Source organism: Pituophis catenifer, unplaced genomic scaffold (genome assembly GCF_029215685.1).
Source record: "Pituophis catenifer annectens isolate HBS135680 unplaced genomic scaffold, rPitCat1.0.hap2 SCAF_9, whole genome shotgun sequence".
In the NCBI taxonomy this organism is placed as follows: Eukaryota; Metazoa; Chordata; class Lepidosauria; order Squamata; family Colubridae; genus Pituophis; species Pituophis catenifer.
In genome coordinates, this window is record NW_027256889.1 from 4702448 (window position 1) to 4718677 (window position 16230).

General features: G+C 36.6%; 1 protein-coding gene across 1 annotated transcript; it reads left to right on the plus strand.

Moving 5' to 3' along the window:
* The first annotated feature begins 3184 nt into the window (after positions 1-3184).
* LOC139321333 (histone-lysine N-methyltransferase PRDM9-like) lies at positions 3185-14987 on the plus strand. The gene is made up of 7 exons (XM_070950003.1): positions 3185-3523; positions 5006-5129; positions 5885-5989; positions 8945-9085; positions 11086-11357; positions 12281-12348; positions 14738-14987. Exons 1-7 carry the CDS (start codon positions 3185-3187, stop codon positions 14985-14987), a joined length of 1299 nt encoding a protein of 432 aa, XP_070806104.1.
* Positions 14988-16230: the final 1243 nt, after the last annotated feature.

Genomic DNA, 16230 nt, shown 5'->3' on the forward strand with positions numbered 1-16230 from the left:
AATTTATTATATATATATATATATATATATATATATATATATATATATATATATATATGTAGGTCTTTGGTTATTCGGGTTTTCTCCCGCGTAAAATTGGAGGTGTCTTGGCAACGTTTCGACAAAGTCTCATTCGTCATCTTCCGGCTGGTGTTTTCGGCTTCGTGCTTCTAGGAGCAATGTGTGTGATCGCAGCTGTTTCTTCCTTTTAACTGCCAGTGGGGGTGTGAACTGATTGGGTGGGAGCTTGGCTGTGTTCTGATTGGGTGGAGGTGTGTTCTGATTGGTTGGGGGTTTGGCTGTGCTCTGATTGGATGGGTGTGTGTTCTGTTTAGGTGGGGGCTTGGTTGTGCTCGGGTTAGTCTGAGTAGCAGGGGGATTTGAGCTGGTGAGCTGTGTTGCTGTTGTTTGGCTTCATGTTCGTGGCCGTGCCACCTCTTCATGGTGGGTGTCAGTCTGCTTCATGTATGGATTGGAGGGGTTTAAAGTGGTTAATGATGCAGCTGTGGTCAACACATCTGGAAGATTATTGGTTTTATATTCTTATTTTACAACCAGTGTAGAGCTAATTGATCTAATGGTTAAGAAGGTGTCACAAGGTAAGACCATCAAAGGTCACTGGGTGATTTTTGGACAATTGTGCTTTCTCAACCCAACCCCTTCCCAGGTTTCTTGTAAAGAAAAATATGAAAAATTGCTATACTTGTCACTTTGAATTCCTGAATGTAAGACACAATATAATCATATCCCTGATATAAATTTTTATTAGTGGCTTTACTGTATTCAGATACTATAAAGTAGTTGCACTATAAAGGTTAATATTATGCACACAACAGTTTTTCCTGTAACAATCTCTGGATGTAAAAGTTGGACTTGGAAGCAAAGAATAGAATGAGTATTGATACTTTTAAACTTTGGTGTTGGAGAATAAGAGCTGGAAGGGACTTTGGAGGTCTTCTAATCCAACCACCTGCTTGAACAGGAGGCCCTATAATACCATTTCAGACAAGCAATTCTCCAATCTCTTCTAAAAACCTCCAGTGATGGAGCATGGATGGTCAGGAAAACAGATGGATGGACTCAAATTACAGTACAATAATGAATGCACCACTAAGAGACCTAATAACGGACCAGGTTGAAGACAGATCATCTTGAAAATCTCTATCTTGGTAGTTTATTTATTTATTAAATGTATATGCCTCCCATCTCACTATCCAAAGTTACTCAATTGCTCAGAATCAGCACTGACTTGAAGGCATCTCATCAGTCAATCAGGCCCTAGGAATTTAAGTGATACTTAATGGCATTAATTAATAAATACAAAAATTCTATCAAATAAGCTGGACCCAAATTGTGGCCTTGGCTGTTAATTTGAAATTGCTGGGTAAATGCTTTCTCGCTGCTTGTTTTTCCATAATGCTAAAAGGTAGTTTAAAAAAACACATCAGAAAGGAGATTAATTTATTTGGAAAGCAAAGAGCCATCCATGAAATTAAAAATAATAATTCTACAATTATTTGTACTCTCCACCTGAGTGCTCAACTTGATGCTACAGTGACCCCACATGGTTGTCTTGCATTAGTGTAAATCTGTTGCAATTTCAGTTCAAAAAGTGTCTATTTTGGGGACTTTTAAAGTTGCCTAGAAAAGGAACTGCAGCAAGACCAGCTTCCGAAATCAAAGACTGCATGGCTGAGCAAGCCTCTTTTAGCTAATTTTGTTATTTGCTTCATTCTGTTTTTGTTTCTTTAAATCGTTTTTAAATTTCTGCTGGGCATTCACAGGTATCATAAATATGATACATTCACAGTATCATAAATATCATACTGATTGGTCCAAGAGCTTTCTTACTCAAGGGGCCATTTTATGATGCACCTAGCCATAGTTAACCATGGTTTATCTAACCCAACCCAACCTTCTGTGCTTTTGTGACCCAATAAACTAGCTGCACAAATTAAATTCTTGCAACACATGTCTGGATTCTAGGCTAACATGCAGTCAGTGGCTAAAAACACGATTCTAGAAGCTGCTTTTGCATAGATGAGCAGGATGACACCTTTTGGCATCCCTTCTCCATGGCTGGTGGCTCCCTTGGCTGAGAGTTACAAGTGTTGAAATCTACTTCCTTTGCAATGCAGCAATTTAAGGATCTCTGGTTTAAGGGGAGAATGCTGCCTTGCAAATCATGCTGCATTGACTCAATAGAGTCAATGTTGGCTGATTTAACATACACTAAACCCAAACCAGAGTGATGCTTGAACCAGACACAACAGAAAAAAAAGATACTCTGGATTTCTTCAAAAAAAAAAAAAACCCTCCTTGTAATCAGCTCACATTGCATGTCTGGATTCTAGTTTTTGGACTGGATTGTGGTGTTGTTGTATGTGTACTTGTTACACACACACACATACATTTTGAAAACCCACAGCCTTTATCCCCAATGTAAAGCCTTCCAGTGTTCAGAACGTCATTCTTCCATCTTCCCCCAATATGGGTGATAATGATAGTCGAAATCATTTATTTTCTTTATTTATTTGTCAAGCATGTATTAGATAACAGATATAAGTTTAACAGATATAAGGTATTAGGAAGGCAAGAGATTGGAGAAGACTGATCTTTGTGATTTATATACATCAGTCACGGATTTCCGTTGACTGGAAATATATACTGTATCCCTCGTTACAGTTCCGTCCCCTCAGAGGGCAAAATCCCGCTTTCCTCTCATTCTTTCGTCTCTGAGGCGAACACTGTTATTCTTCCCCCCCCCCCGCCAAACGCGAGATTCGGGGCTTTTTTTCCCGCGCTTTCAATTGATTGGCCATAACCTGCCCGCGGTTCGCGCTAATTGGCTCCGCGTCGTTTTGGCGGGCTTCTCTTTGAAGGCGGGAAAATTGCTGGGAAGGGTCTCCTCACTCCGTGTTGGGTAGGGAGGGTGAAAGGAGCAATTTTAGGTTGACTCTTAAGCAACCCAACACTGAAGTGGGAGAAGGAACAATAATATTTAATGGGGGGAAAGCACTTAACAAAACAAAGCCCGATGATTTGATCCCATATAGATGCTTCAGCTGGGGTGAAGTTGGAGAAAAGATGCCAAGTGGGACAATGTCAGAGGGCAGAAGCCCAGGAAACAGGGCAGGAGATGCCACCTGAGGTTGAGGGAATAGAGGAGGTAAACCCCTCTAGGATGGAAGATGAGGGTCTGAGGCAAATGGAGGCTGAATCTCAGGGACAGAGAAAAGATGCTTCAAATGGGGCAGGGGACCAAGGGCTGAGGGGAGAAATATCAGATAAAAATGATATTGCAAGAGAAAAAGCAGTTGAATGTGAAGGATGCGTTCCTATAGAGAACTTGGAGACTGAGCCAAGGATTTGGGCAGGAGAATCCTTAATAGAAGAAACTAGTGGGTCATGTGATGTTTCAATAAATATTGAGGCAAGTGGGATAAAGAAAGGTACCAAGAAAAAGAATTCTGGAGACAGGAGCAAAAAGCAGATAAATAAGAAAAGTGGACAAAAGTCCAAGGTGAGGGAATAATAAGTAATTGCTTCCAAAACTCCAGAGAAACATATTGACATGCTCATTTGATAGGACTTATTGCTTTTCAAGATGTCAACATTTCTTTCAAGATAATGAAATAATATTTTATATTTAAAAAGTACAAGGAATGTGATAGAGTTAGAATGCTGTGTTATGCACAGTTATCTGGGAGTAGATATAGTACATTGTAGGAATAGAGCTGTGTGAGTTTATGGTGACCAAATCAGGAATCTGGCAGCAGTTTTTCTGATGTTTAGTTTACCTGAATTGAGAGATCTGAATCTAGGGAAACTTCTATAAGGAGGTTTCCTAGCTTTGCAAGAAAGAAACAAATTTGTCTGTTGAAGTTTTATTTATTTATATTATTTAGGGGATATCAATAAGCATATGTATTTTATAGATACATAATTTCGGATCAGTGGCAGTTTAGTCTTGCTGTGCAGTTTGGACTTGTTGCTCTTTTTTGTTAATTATATTTTTACTGAGGAGCTTCATAGTATTAAATGCAAGGATAGTTTTAGTCACATTATCAAACCCTGCAATTACCTTTTCTCCTAAAAATGGTCAGTTAAGGCAATGAAGTCTAATTAATTGTAAATTCAGATAACTTAATATGAAGTTTTGATTCATGGATTCCCAAGGAAAAACAAAATGCTGCTTTATAACAAATTTAATTATGTTTAAATCTCAGAGAAAATCCCACTGATTTTATTGGGATTTATTCTGAATTCATAGAGTAATAAGCAATGGTTATTGCCTATTGCTAAGGCCATTTTTAATATTTTATTTTTGAGGAGAAAAATGAATCCATTGTGGTAATTGGGAATGTTGACCAATGAAAGCTTTTATTGATCTCAAATGTAATGAATTGATTCAGCAAACTAATTATAAAATTTCAACAAGCATTTTTATATGCAGTATTAGTTATAATCTCCAGCTTTAATACTAATGCAGTATACATTCAATGTATTAATTGACTTTTTAAAAAACTCAAATCCCAAGTAAATATAAAGGACTTGCATTTAAATGTCTATAAATGTTTATTGTATATTACTAGAAGGAAATTTTCAGATTGAACACATTGGATGTAGAGTGGAAAAAAATCCATAGTTATATGGATTCTTAATCACATCTATTAATTTGTATACCTGATTATTTATTTACACACCACCTTTATTTTTATAAGTAACTCAAGACAGTGAACGCAAACAATACTCCTCCTATTTTCCCCACAACAACAACCCTATGAGGTGAGTTGGGCTGAGAGAGTCACGTATCTTACATATCTATAGTATTTTAAAAACAATCCCCAATCCTTTGTGTCAGATCCAATGATTAATAGTTCTGTGTTGTTAAATGTAAATTAAAATGTAGTTAAAATGGTGATAAATTGTAACCCTTTTGGCATTTGTTTGTTTAAAGAAATGTAAATATGTATTATACTATAACTCCTCTCTTCTGTACTAGGTTGAAGATAGGTTTAAAGAGCTCTCCGTCTATTTTTCTAAAGATCAGTGGGCTGAAATGGGAAAATGGGAGAAATTACGTTATAAGAACATGAAACATAATTATGACTTTATGATTCAATTAGGTGAGCAGAATACTAATTATTGAAGAATTGTTTACCCATGTTTTGAAACCATACAAATGGAGAAACTTCAACGAATTCATTTATACATATGTTAAAATAAAATATTTATGGGGAAATAAGTCACTGGGTGCTGAAATACGTTTCTATCCTTAATTATAGTCCTAACTTCAGCAAAGCCATTCCATTTAATACATTAAAACTTAAAGTTTCATCTGAATGACAACATCCTAAACCACAAACAAGCAAATAATATTAATAAGAGTTTAATAAGTGACCCATGAGTGAAGATAATGAAATTATCCATAGGAAGCAGGAACACAAATTCCTTCCAAGTTTGGATACAATGGATTACATTCAGTAAATCAGTGGATTGATCCACACTATATATAGCACAATAGCCATGTTCAATCCTAGAAGGACCAATAATACTGAAATATGCCAATATAAGATTTAATGCACAAAGGAATTGTCCTGTGTTGCATAAAAGATTAATCTAATCTGATTAGGTTTGGGGTTTGGGGTCTTGCTAGTTCTGTTAGTTTTACGTGCATTTTAAATGGGGAGATGTTGCCCAGAATGAGAAAATTTCCCTATTTTAATACTTAATACTTTAATACTTTAATTAATACTATGATTGTGATTATGCTTATATTGGCCTCAGCAGAACAGAAAAACATTTATGGAATCGGTAAAAAAAAAAAAGGTAGTACAGCATTAGGCATTCCTTGATAAGTAATAACTAATATTTTTATTAGGTCTTCCTACTCCTAAACCAGCATTTATGTGTTATGCACGGCAGCCCTTAAAAACTGCAAATGAATCCTCTGAATCGGATGAAGAATGGACACCAAGATTTATAGGTATGCTATCAAAGTAATGAAACAACAAAAATCTTTGTAAATCTGCAGAGTATTAAAATGTAGTAGAATACATCTTGCTTCAGAATGAACTAACCAATAATACAAAACTTGCAATCCAAATGTAAATGATCACAAAAATAGATAAAAATTTTAAGTGCTATGCAAGCTATTAATCTTAAAGCAGACTTCACGGTTGTTAAGAACTGCTTAGAGAAAAAGGAAATAAACTTGTTCTTTATACGAGATTATAATACCTTTAGTGACTCTTTAAAGTTTTTGATAACATTTAACTAGTGTAGTTTAAAAGGTTGTATTCCATATACAATAAGTGGGAAAATTGTCATTGTAGTAGTATCAGTGTAACAAAATAACTGGTTTTATGTTATTTTGTTACAGCTGCTCAAAATGATACAAATTCATCAAGTTAATACTTGTGAAAGATATGAATCACGTGTAGCATGAGAGTGGCAGGATACAACACTCCAGATAATATTAACTCATATATAGTACCTCAGTCATCCTGTGTTAAGATAGACAATTAAGTGACAGTGCTGTGAATGATGCTGACTAGGAAACATGATAATTGTAGGATATGGTACTTAAGGTTTTGTATAATCGCAGTGGAAGATAAGATTGACTGCAAAACTTCAGACAAAAACTAAAAAGGAACACAAACCTTTACCAAAAGTTTGACATCTTAAATTGTACCTGGAGGTATCGAAGGCAAACAATGGCACACAACTTTGCTATACTGTTCAAAACCTTTGATTTTGTAGGACAGTGTTGGTGAATCTTTTCGGCATTGAGTGCCGAAATGGGAGCCTGTGCACGTGCACAGGGGAGCACTGGAAACCAGAAGAGCAGCTCTCTGGCACACATATGTGGGAGTGCCAGAAACCGGAAGAGTAGTTTGCCAGCGCGCATGTGCACCAGAAACCGGAAGACCAGGTGACCAGCATGCATGCGAACGCTGGTCACCTGGTCTTCTGGTTTCTAGCACGCATGTGCATGTGAAAACCAGCTGGCCAGAGTGCATGCACATTCCGGAAACTGGAAGCTCAGCTTCCCGGCACACACATGCATGCCAGGGAGCTGCTCTTCTGGTTTCCAGCACGCCAGAACCCAGAAGAGCAATGGGCAACAGCTGGCATGCCCGGAGAGATGGCTCTGAATGCCACTTCTGGCATGTGTACCATAGGTTTGCCATCACTGTTATAGAAGATGAGAAGCATAGAATATAATTTTGTGACTGGGATATAATCTGTATTTCCCAAATATCTCTGTAAAGTCAAAAACAAAAAAATATGGTTCACTAGTTCCATCTCACTAATCTCACAAGGCTGGCATTACTCAAGATCAAAGCTGTGATTAGTGAAATCAACATAATTGGTTGAAAACCAAGATATGATATTCCTTTGGAATTCATTGTTCAATGTTTTTAAAAAGCATTTTAAAGCATTTTAAAAATCAAACAATATAGATAGCCCTCGACTTCAGTAACCATTCAAGTTACAATGGCACTGAAAAAAGTGACTTATGACTGTTTTGTCACACATAGATCTTTGTAGCATCCCCATGGTCACATGATTAAAATTCAGATGCTTGGCAACTTTCTCATATTTATGATGTCTGCAGGGTCATATGATCAGCTTTTGAGACCTGACATGCAAAATTAATGGGGAAACCAGATTCACTTAAATATATTACTAACTTAACAACTGCAATGATTCACTTAACTGTGGCAAAAGCTTAGCAAGAGAAATTTTGAGCTCAATTGCGGTCATAAGTTAAGGACTACTTTTAATAAATCCAGAAGGACAACTATAGAAATATAGTACAGCATCACTTTTCATCCAGATATAGATTTAAATTTATCTTCTAAAATTTGTTACATTGAATTAATTTTTCTTAGCTACTCTGAGGATAATTTTTAGATAAAGATTACTAAACAAATCTTTTTCCTAGCATAGAACTACCTTTGAGATGCTTCTGGAAGCTATAAGAGTAGAATACGGGAATTTAGATTGAATTATTGCCAGCTGCCCATGCTCTCTACAGGAGCATAGGAGCAATAGACAAACATCTGCCTCATAGAATTTAAACTTTAAGACTGAAGGAATGTGGTAATAGGGCTATGCAGCACTTCAGATTCAAAGGAAAATCGGTAGTTCTCAGCATGTTTGGGCTTGCATATATGCATATTGGCAAATCCTTAAAGCAACTGTTTATATTCCTGTAATCATATCGCAGCAGCAGAATGCCTTTTTAAAACTATTCTTGCTATAATTTTTTTTTGTAAAGTTAATGTGGATGTACAAATATGTTCCTATTTATGTCCATGTACAAATATGTTCATAATTATGCCTTTGATGTAGAACATAATGTTGTACGGCCTATTAATTAATTTAGCATATTTATATGCAACAATAGACTGATTAATTAATGTGTGTTTTAGTCCTGCAAGTAGAATTCTCGGTAAAATTGTTTTGGGACCTGAGAAGGTATCTTAATCCACTTCTTCCAACGGACTGAAAATGCAGTGTCTACACTTGAAAATCTGATTTAAAAAAGCAGATACTTTGATACAGATTTTTGTCAATGTAAACATGATTCAGGTATTCTGTACACATTTAATGATGTCATTTCTTGTTGTCCACTAGATGTATTTTCCGATATTGCTACACTGGTATATTGTCTCCTTACTTTCCCTCTAGTATGATGGGATCATCCCAAACGTTTTATCAAATTTTCTACCCTTATAGTTTGTTAAATAGTCCTGAATCCAAATAATAAAATACAATTGTACTGTATAATTCTTCAACCTCTTACTAGACGTGATATAAATACTTAGAAAAACAATGATTTAATTTGCATTCTTGTACCTGAGGTATTGTTGCTTTCCATGAAAATATAGATTACAATATTGGATTTTATATGCTGTACTTTATTTTTCAGATTTCCAAACAAAAGCTGTGCCTGAAAAGAAAAAGAAAAGGAAAAAAGAACAGAACAAGGAAATTAGCACATACAGATTACGGAAGAGAGAAAGAAAAGCATACATGGAAATAAATGAACCAAATGATGATGACTACTTGTGTGAGAGGCACTTCTTTAATTATCTTTTTTTTTCATTTCTCCTAAGCAAACTTTATATATGTTTACAGATTTAATAATTTTTGTAGTGTTTTTCAAACAACTTACTAAACTTTAAAACTATTGTATTAAATAAGCAGGATGGTGTATGTGTTATTGTAAACAATTATAGATTCTCAATCAGTAGTTCTATTAAAATTTTGTTTTTGTGGCACAAATGGGTCCCCAACCCTCTGTTGGGGACCGAGCCACACAAATGGTGATTGAGCATGCGCGCAAATTTGGCTACATTTGTGTATGAGCAAATGAGTTTTACCCCCTGTAGACAGGGCACGCAACTTGGGTGTCCTCCTGGATTCGTGGTTGAGTCTAGAAGATCATAAAACAACCGTGACCAGGGGGGCATATGCCCAGATTCGTCTGGTGCGCCAGTTGCGCCCCTATTTGGACCGAGATGCCCTACGCACAGTTACTCATGTGCTAGTCACCTCCCGTATTGACTACTGTAATGCTCTCTACATGGGGCTGCCCTTGAGGACCACTCGGAGGCTTCAGCTGATACAGAATGCAGCCACGCGCGTTGTGATGGGAGAATCCCGATACTCCCATGTAACACCTCTCCTGCATGGCTTGCATTAGTTGCCGGTTGCCCTCCGGGTGAGATTCAAGGTGCTGGTAATGACCTATAAAGCTCTACATGGCTTAGGCCCAGGATATTTGGCGGACCATCTGCAACCAGCAACAGCTTCCCATCGCCTGGTGTGTTCCCACAGGGAGGGCCTGCTCCGGGTACCGTCAGCTAAACAATGTCGGCTGGCAGGGGTAGAGCTTTCTCTGGATGTGCCCACCCTTTGGAATCAACTCCCCCTGGGACTCCGGCTGGCTCCTGATCTCTGCACCTTCCGCCGCGAATTAAAAACATGGCTGTTCGAGGCACCTAGCCTGGACTGAGGGGATTTTCGATTATTTTAACGGGTTTTAATATTTGTTTATGTATGTATTTTATGTTTTTATTGGTTTGTTTTAATTGTGAGCCGCCCTGAGTCCTATGGAGATAGGGCGGCATATAAATTATATTAAATAAATAAATAAATAAATAAATAAATAAATAAATAAATAAATAAATAAACCATCCCCTCTCCCCCTGCCACCAATCCACAGAGCTGCAAAGATTGGGGATTGCTGACACAAAGATTTTTGGATTTCAGACATTACTGTAAAAATAAAAATGCTCTTACCTGACAATGTTCTAATAATGTCATTATGGTTTATGTTTTGCTGTGAAGATGTCAAACCATGTATGCTGGTTCCTTCCTTTGATCCTAATGGCTTACCAGTACAGGGTTTGTTTGTTTTGTTAGTTTTTTTAAGGGTTCTTACATTATCTACTAAGCAGAGAGGAATACATAGAAAATAAGTAATGACTTTTGACAAGTTTTACAGGGACAAATCAACATACATGACCACATAAACAGTGGTAAATGTATTATCTGTGCTCTTTATTTCCATTTGTGTGCAGGATAGTTCTGTTAAGCTTTTGAAAGCTTTTTGCTGTTTATTGGCAAACATTCTTTCACAATATGCAGCATTTCCACATGTATAAATTTCCTACATACAGAAGGAAATTGCATTTTGCCAGGATTCATTCTTTAGCTTCCTAGTCTAGCCTACAGCTTTAGGATTTTCTGGTAATGTCACTTTCAAGTATTAAATAGTCCCTACCTTGCTTAGTTTCCAACCAGACAAGACCAGCCAGCTGCTGTCACCTCCTGAGCCTTGAACCTTAACTCATTTGCTATTTTGTTGTTTACATAATTGGCAGGCATAAAGATGGGTAGGACAAAAATCATAAATGGATCCTGAGATCTTCACTGAGATGCAAACATTTCAAGTCATATTCATAATATATATTGCCTATAGAAAACTAAGAAAACTGAATTTAACAAAAGATAATTTGTTAGCTCTCACTAACAAACAATTCACATCTCTTTTCACTTTCTTAGTTTGTGAATATTGCCAGACTTTCTTTGTTGATGAGTGTTCTGTTCATGGTGCTCCACTTTTCATCAGAGACACGGTAGCTCAACTAGGACTGCCAAATAGAGCCACCTGCACTTTACCTTCAGGTTTTAGAATTGGTCTTTCAAGTATTCCCAGAGCTGGTTTTGGAGTCTGGAATGAAAGGGAAACATTGACTCCAGGAATTCATTTTGGACCATATGAAGGGACAAGGACAGAGGAAGAAGCAGCAGCAAACAGTGGCTATTCCTGGCTGGTATGATCACAGTTCTTCGATTTTATAGCAATTTCATGTAATGTTCATTTTCAGTGACTAAGCAAACCTAATTTGTGTTACAGTACCATGTTGTTTTATAGGTAGTTCTTGACTTATAACTACAACTGGGTTCAGAATTGTGATTGCTAAGCAATATGGTGATAAGACAAGATCTCACATGACTATCACTTAGTGACTATAATTCCAGCAATCCTAGTTACCATCTTTAACTGAGAATTGAGAGGCATGGGAATACTTACCCCAATCCAAGCCATACCATACGCCTGATCAGCAGCGAGAGCAAGATGGTGAAGGTCAGCCTGGGCGGTTAGAGCACAGGGTGGCAGAGGGCCAAAAGGGCATAGGTGGGGGAGAGAGATACGCGGGTGGGGAAAATTGAAGCACCCCTGAGGTCATAAGTATGGGAACTGCCAAGCATCTGAGTTTATAACTCATGACTGCAGGGGTACTGGAACATCCATAACTTTGGGCACAGGTTTTAAGTCCCTTTGTTTAGCACTATCATAACTTATAATGGTTACTGAACAAATGGTTACAAGTTGAGGACTACCTGTACTTAATGTTTTTCTTTTCCTTTAAGTATGCTAGTCTGTAATAACATGAAACAGTATTTTCTCCATTGTGATGCATGACCATGGAAATCCCTCTCTAGAGAAGTTTTATTAATTTATTGCTTTTGGTACTTTGCAATTTGTTTGAATTAAACAAGTTTTAATATTTAATAAGATATAAAATAGGGAAATATGTTTTGATATTATTTTCTTATCATTAAGTAAAAAAAAATTCCCTTTTACCTAGAGATTAATTAAGGTTATTATATTACTATATTACAATGAAATTGTTATTTATAATTGTGTAAATTCCACATTGATATACATAGTTCATGTCTATTATATTTACAGATTACCAGAGAGCAGAATTGTTACATTTATGTTGATGGAAAAAATGAAACTAATTCCAACTGGATGAGGTAAAAATCTTTGATAAAATTAAAGAGATTTTTGTACTTTTAAATGGAGCTGTGAGTGCCCGTGGTCACCTAGCACTTTCCTAGAACCATTCCGTCTACTTCCTTTCCTCGCCACCCTGCAAAGCTGGAAAGGTTGGAGACCGCTGACCTATACTACAAACAAGTCAACCTGCAAACTATCTAAGCTAAATTACTTGATTTTAATACCATGTAATACAGCTGTACTGTATCATATCAACTTGGTGAATATAAGGATGTTTCATTTATCTAAATGAAATTCCAGGTGTTAGTTTTATAAATCACAGTTGTATAAATTTGAATTGTAAGAAGCAAATATTTTGCAAGGCACACTTGGTATAATTATATAGAGAGAGAGATAAGTCAACACTAAAACAGTCCATTTCTGCCCATTCAGCTATACTTGCATTATAATATATATAGTAATTTTATTATAATAGAGGAACATTGTACAATATTGTACAATGAAATTGTTTCCAATATCTTTGATAAGTGCAATGTCATGATCATCAAGCTTTCAGCATGACAGACCATGATATTTAGCACAAAGGAAATTACTTGCTTAAAATGGACTAATAATAATGATTAATAATAAAGGTAGATCAACACATAGATAAATTGAATTATAGTGCTATCAGAAAATAAGGATAAATATTGAACAACATTTTGAAGAAATGTTCAGTTGGTACAATCAGGATATCAATAGCTTCCAAAATGTACTGGAATTTTAATACTTCTGCCCACAAGTTTTATTGTTGTTTTTTAATGGGAACAGTTTGATATAACTATAAATGGTGAGTATATTTCACTTCCCATGTATGTGAAACCTTTTCTCTATTTACAAAAAAGTGATCTTTACCTGAGAAAGTGCACAACTGGAAAAAAATGATCACACAAACTTTCTAATTTAACTTCCTTTGGTTTCTCTAGCTGAAAATAACAGCTGAATAACAGCTATTTGTAATAGCAATGGCTAAATAATACAAAATATTAATATTTTATATATTATGCATTGTCTTCATTATTTTCTTTATGAATATAAATGAATCTGGACTTTTAAACTATTTCTCCTTCATTTGGCCATTCCCCCAGATTATTCTACATTTGCTGGGGATAATTTTTAAATAAGTGTACAAATAATCATCCCTTCATGATTTGAGAAGTTCTCCAAAACTTATTGGTTTCAGTTTTGTTTAAATCATCCTAAATTCAAACACAAGTCTATGCTATTATCAAGTTTTTAATTGGAGTTGGGGTTTTTCTGGAACCCCAACTCCTGTCCTTTTTGTCCTGGACATGTCCTGGACATGTACAGGCCAACATTTAGAAACAGGTTGTCACTTTCCAGATTTGGGAATATTAAAACTGGTCTCAAAAATACCTCTTTGCTCAATAGATTTTGTCCAGAGACCAGAAACTCACTGATATATTTTGCTCTGCAAGGACAAAAATAAAAAATACAATTTTTGACAAAAAGACTGATAGTAATATTCTAGGGCTGTGACTTATAGCACAATTGTATGTATGTACTGTATGTATGTATGCATGTATGTATTTGATTTATATACTACCTTTCATTTAGTATCCCAAGGTGACTTCAAACGGGTAATCCTCGTCTTATGACCACAATTGAGCCTAAAATTTATGTTGCTAAGTGAGAAATTTATTGTTTTGCCCCATTTTTATGACTTTCCTTGCCATATTTGTTAAGTGAATCACTGCAACTGTTAAGTTAGTAACCCGATCGTTAAGTGAAATCTGGCTTCCCCATTGACTTTGCTTGTCAGAAGTTTGTAAAAGGTGTTCACATGATTTTGGGACCCAGCAACCATCATAAATGTGAACCAGTGGTCAAGCATCCAAATGTAAATCATATGACCATGGAGATGTGGCAACGGTTGTAAATGTGAAAAATGGTTGTAAGTCACTTTTTTCAGTGCTGCTGTAACTTTGAATGGTCACTAAATGAAGCTCTGGTGGCTCAGCAGACTAATTAACATCCACTTACATCTGCTGCCTGCAATTACTGCAAGTTCAAATCTCACCAGGCTCAAGGTTGACTCAGCCTTCCATCCTTTCTAAGGTAGGTAAAATGAGGACCCAGATTATGGGGGCAGTAAGATGATTTTGTATAAATATGCAAAAGTATGAAGGCTATTGCTTAACACATTGTAAGCCGCCCTGAGTCTCTGGAGAAGGGCGGCATATAAATCAATTAAAAAAAAAAAAGGACTACCTATATTTTCCCCACTACAATAATATTGTGAAGTAGGTTGGACTAAGAGAGAATGACTGGCCCAGATCTAACTAATTTCCTGGTTTCTTTGATAACAACTTTTCCTTTTAACATCAGTCACCCTTTTAAAAATAGGTATGTTAACTGTGCCAGAAATGAAGAAGAACAAAATCTTGTTGCTTTCCAGTATCATGGGGAAATATACTACAGAACATGTAAAGAAATTCAACCTCATTCTGAGCTCTTGGTTTGGTATGGAGAAGAATATGGAAAGGAACTTGGCATCAAATGGGAATCTAAATGGAAATCGCTAAATGGTATAATGCTAGATGATTTCTTGCTTAAATTAATAATGATAGCTGTAGACCCCAAACTTAGTATCTAAGGAACTATCTAATTTTTCCATGGGCCCTTTAAAGGTAAAGGTAAAGGTTCCCCTCGCATATATGTACTAGTCGTTCCTGACTCTCAGGGGCAGTGCTCATCTCCGTTTCTAAGCCGAAGAGCCAGCACTGTCTGAAGACGATTCCGTGGTCATGTGGCCAGCATGACTAAATGCCAAAGGCTCACGGAACGCTGTTATCTTCCCACCAAAGGTGTGGTCCTTATTTTTCTACTTGCATTTTTTACGTGCTTTCGAATTGCTAGGTTGGCAGAAGCTGGGACAAGTAATGGGAGGTCACCCTGTTACACAGCGCTAGGGATTCAAACCATTGAACTGCCGACCTTTCTGATCGACAAGCTCAGTGTCTTAGCCACTGAGCCACCATGTCCTTTAGTGCCTAGTAATTTAAGACCCTAGGCCAAAATATTATAAAAAACAAAACCCAACTTTACAAATGAAATTGCAACTCTACACCATAAGATATCTAGGAACAATTTCACTTAGTCAGTGTCTGTTGACACAACTGATGTTTTGACATGGTGTTTGTGTGACTTCCAGAATTTTGCCAGTTCTTATTCCACTTTTAAGTAGCATTTTATTTGAAGGATGAGAGATAATTTGTACTTGTACTATTACTGTATAATAACAACATGATTATAGCTATTACATAAAAATTTGGCATTGGTTACATTCATAATATGAATATTGATCCATGGCTCATATTTTTCCTGCAGTAAGAGTTATTTTTAATAGATGATAGAATATCATCTAGTCTATCGGGCCTGGTGGCTCAGCAGACTAAAAGCATTGTGATTAACACCAGCTGTCTGCAATTACTGTAAGTTCGAATCTCCACCAGCTCAAGGTTGACTCAGCCTTCCATCCTTTCTAAGGTAGGTAAATTGAGGACCCAGTTTGTGGGGGCAATAAGCTGACTTTGTATAAATATACAAAAGTATGAAGGCTATTGCTTAGCTCATTGTAAGCCGCCCTGAGTCTCCGGAGAAGGGCGGCATATAAATCAATTTTTTAAAAAAATTGTTTAGAAGTCCTGCCTTTGTTTTCCTCTCGAACACAAATCTTGAATGCTATTTTAATAATGATAGGAGGAAAAATCATGGAGACGTCTTTGGACAGTGCTGGCTCTTCGGCTTTGAAACGGAGATGAGCACCGCCCCCTAGAGTCAGGAACGACTAGCACATATGTGCAAGGGGAACCTTTTCCTTTTACCTTTTAGGAGGA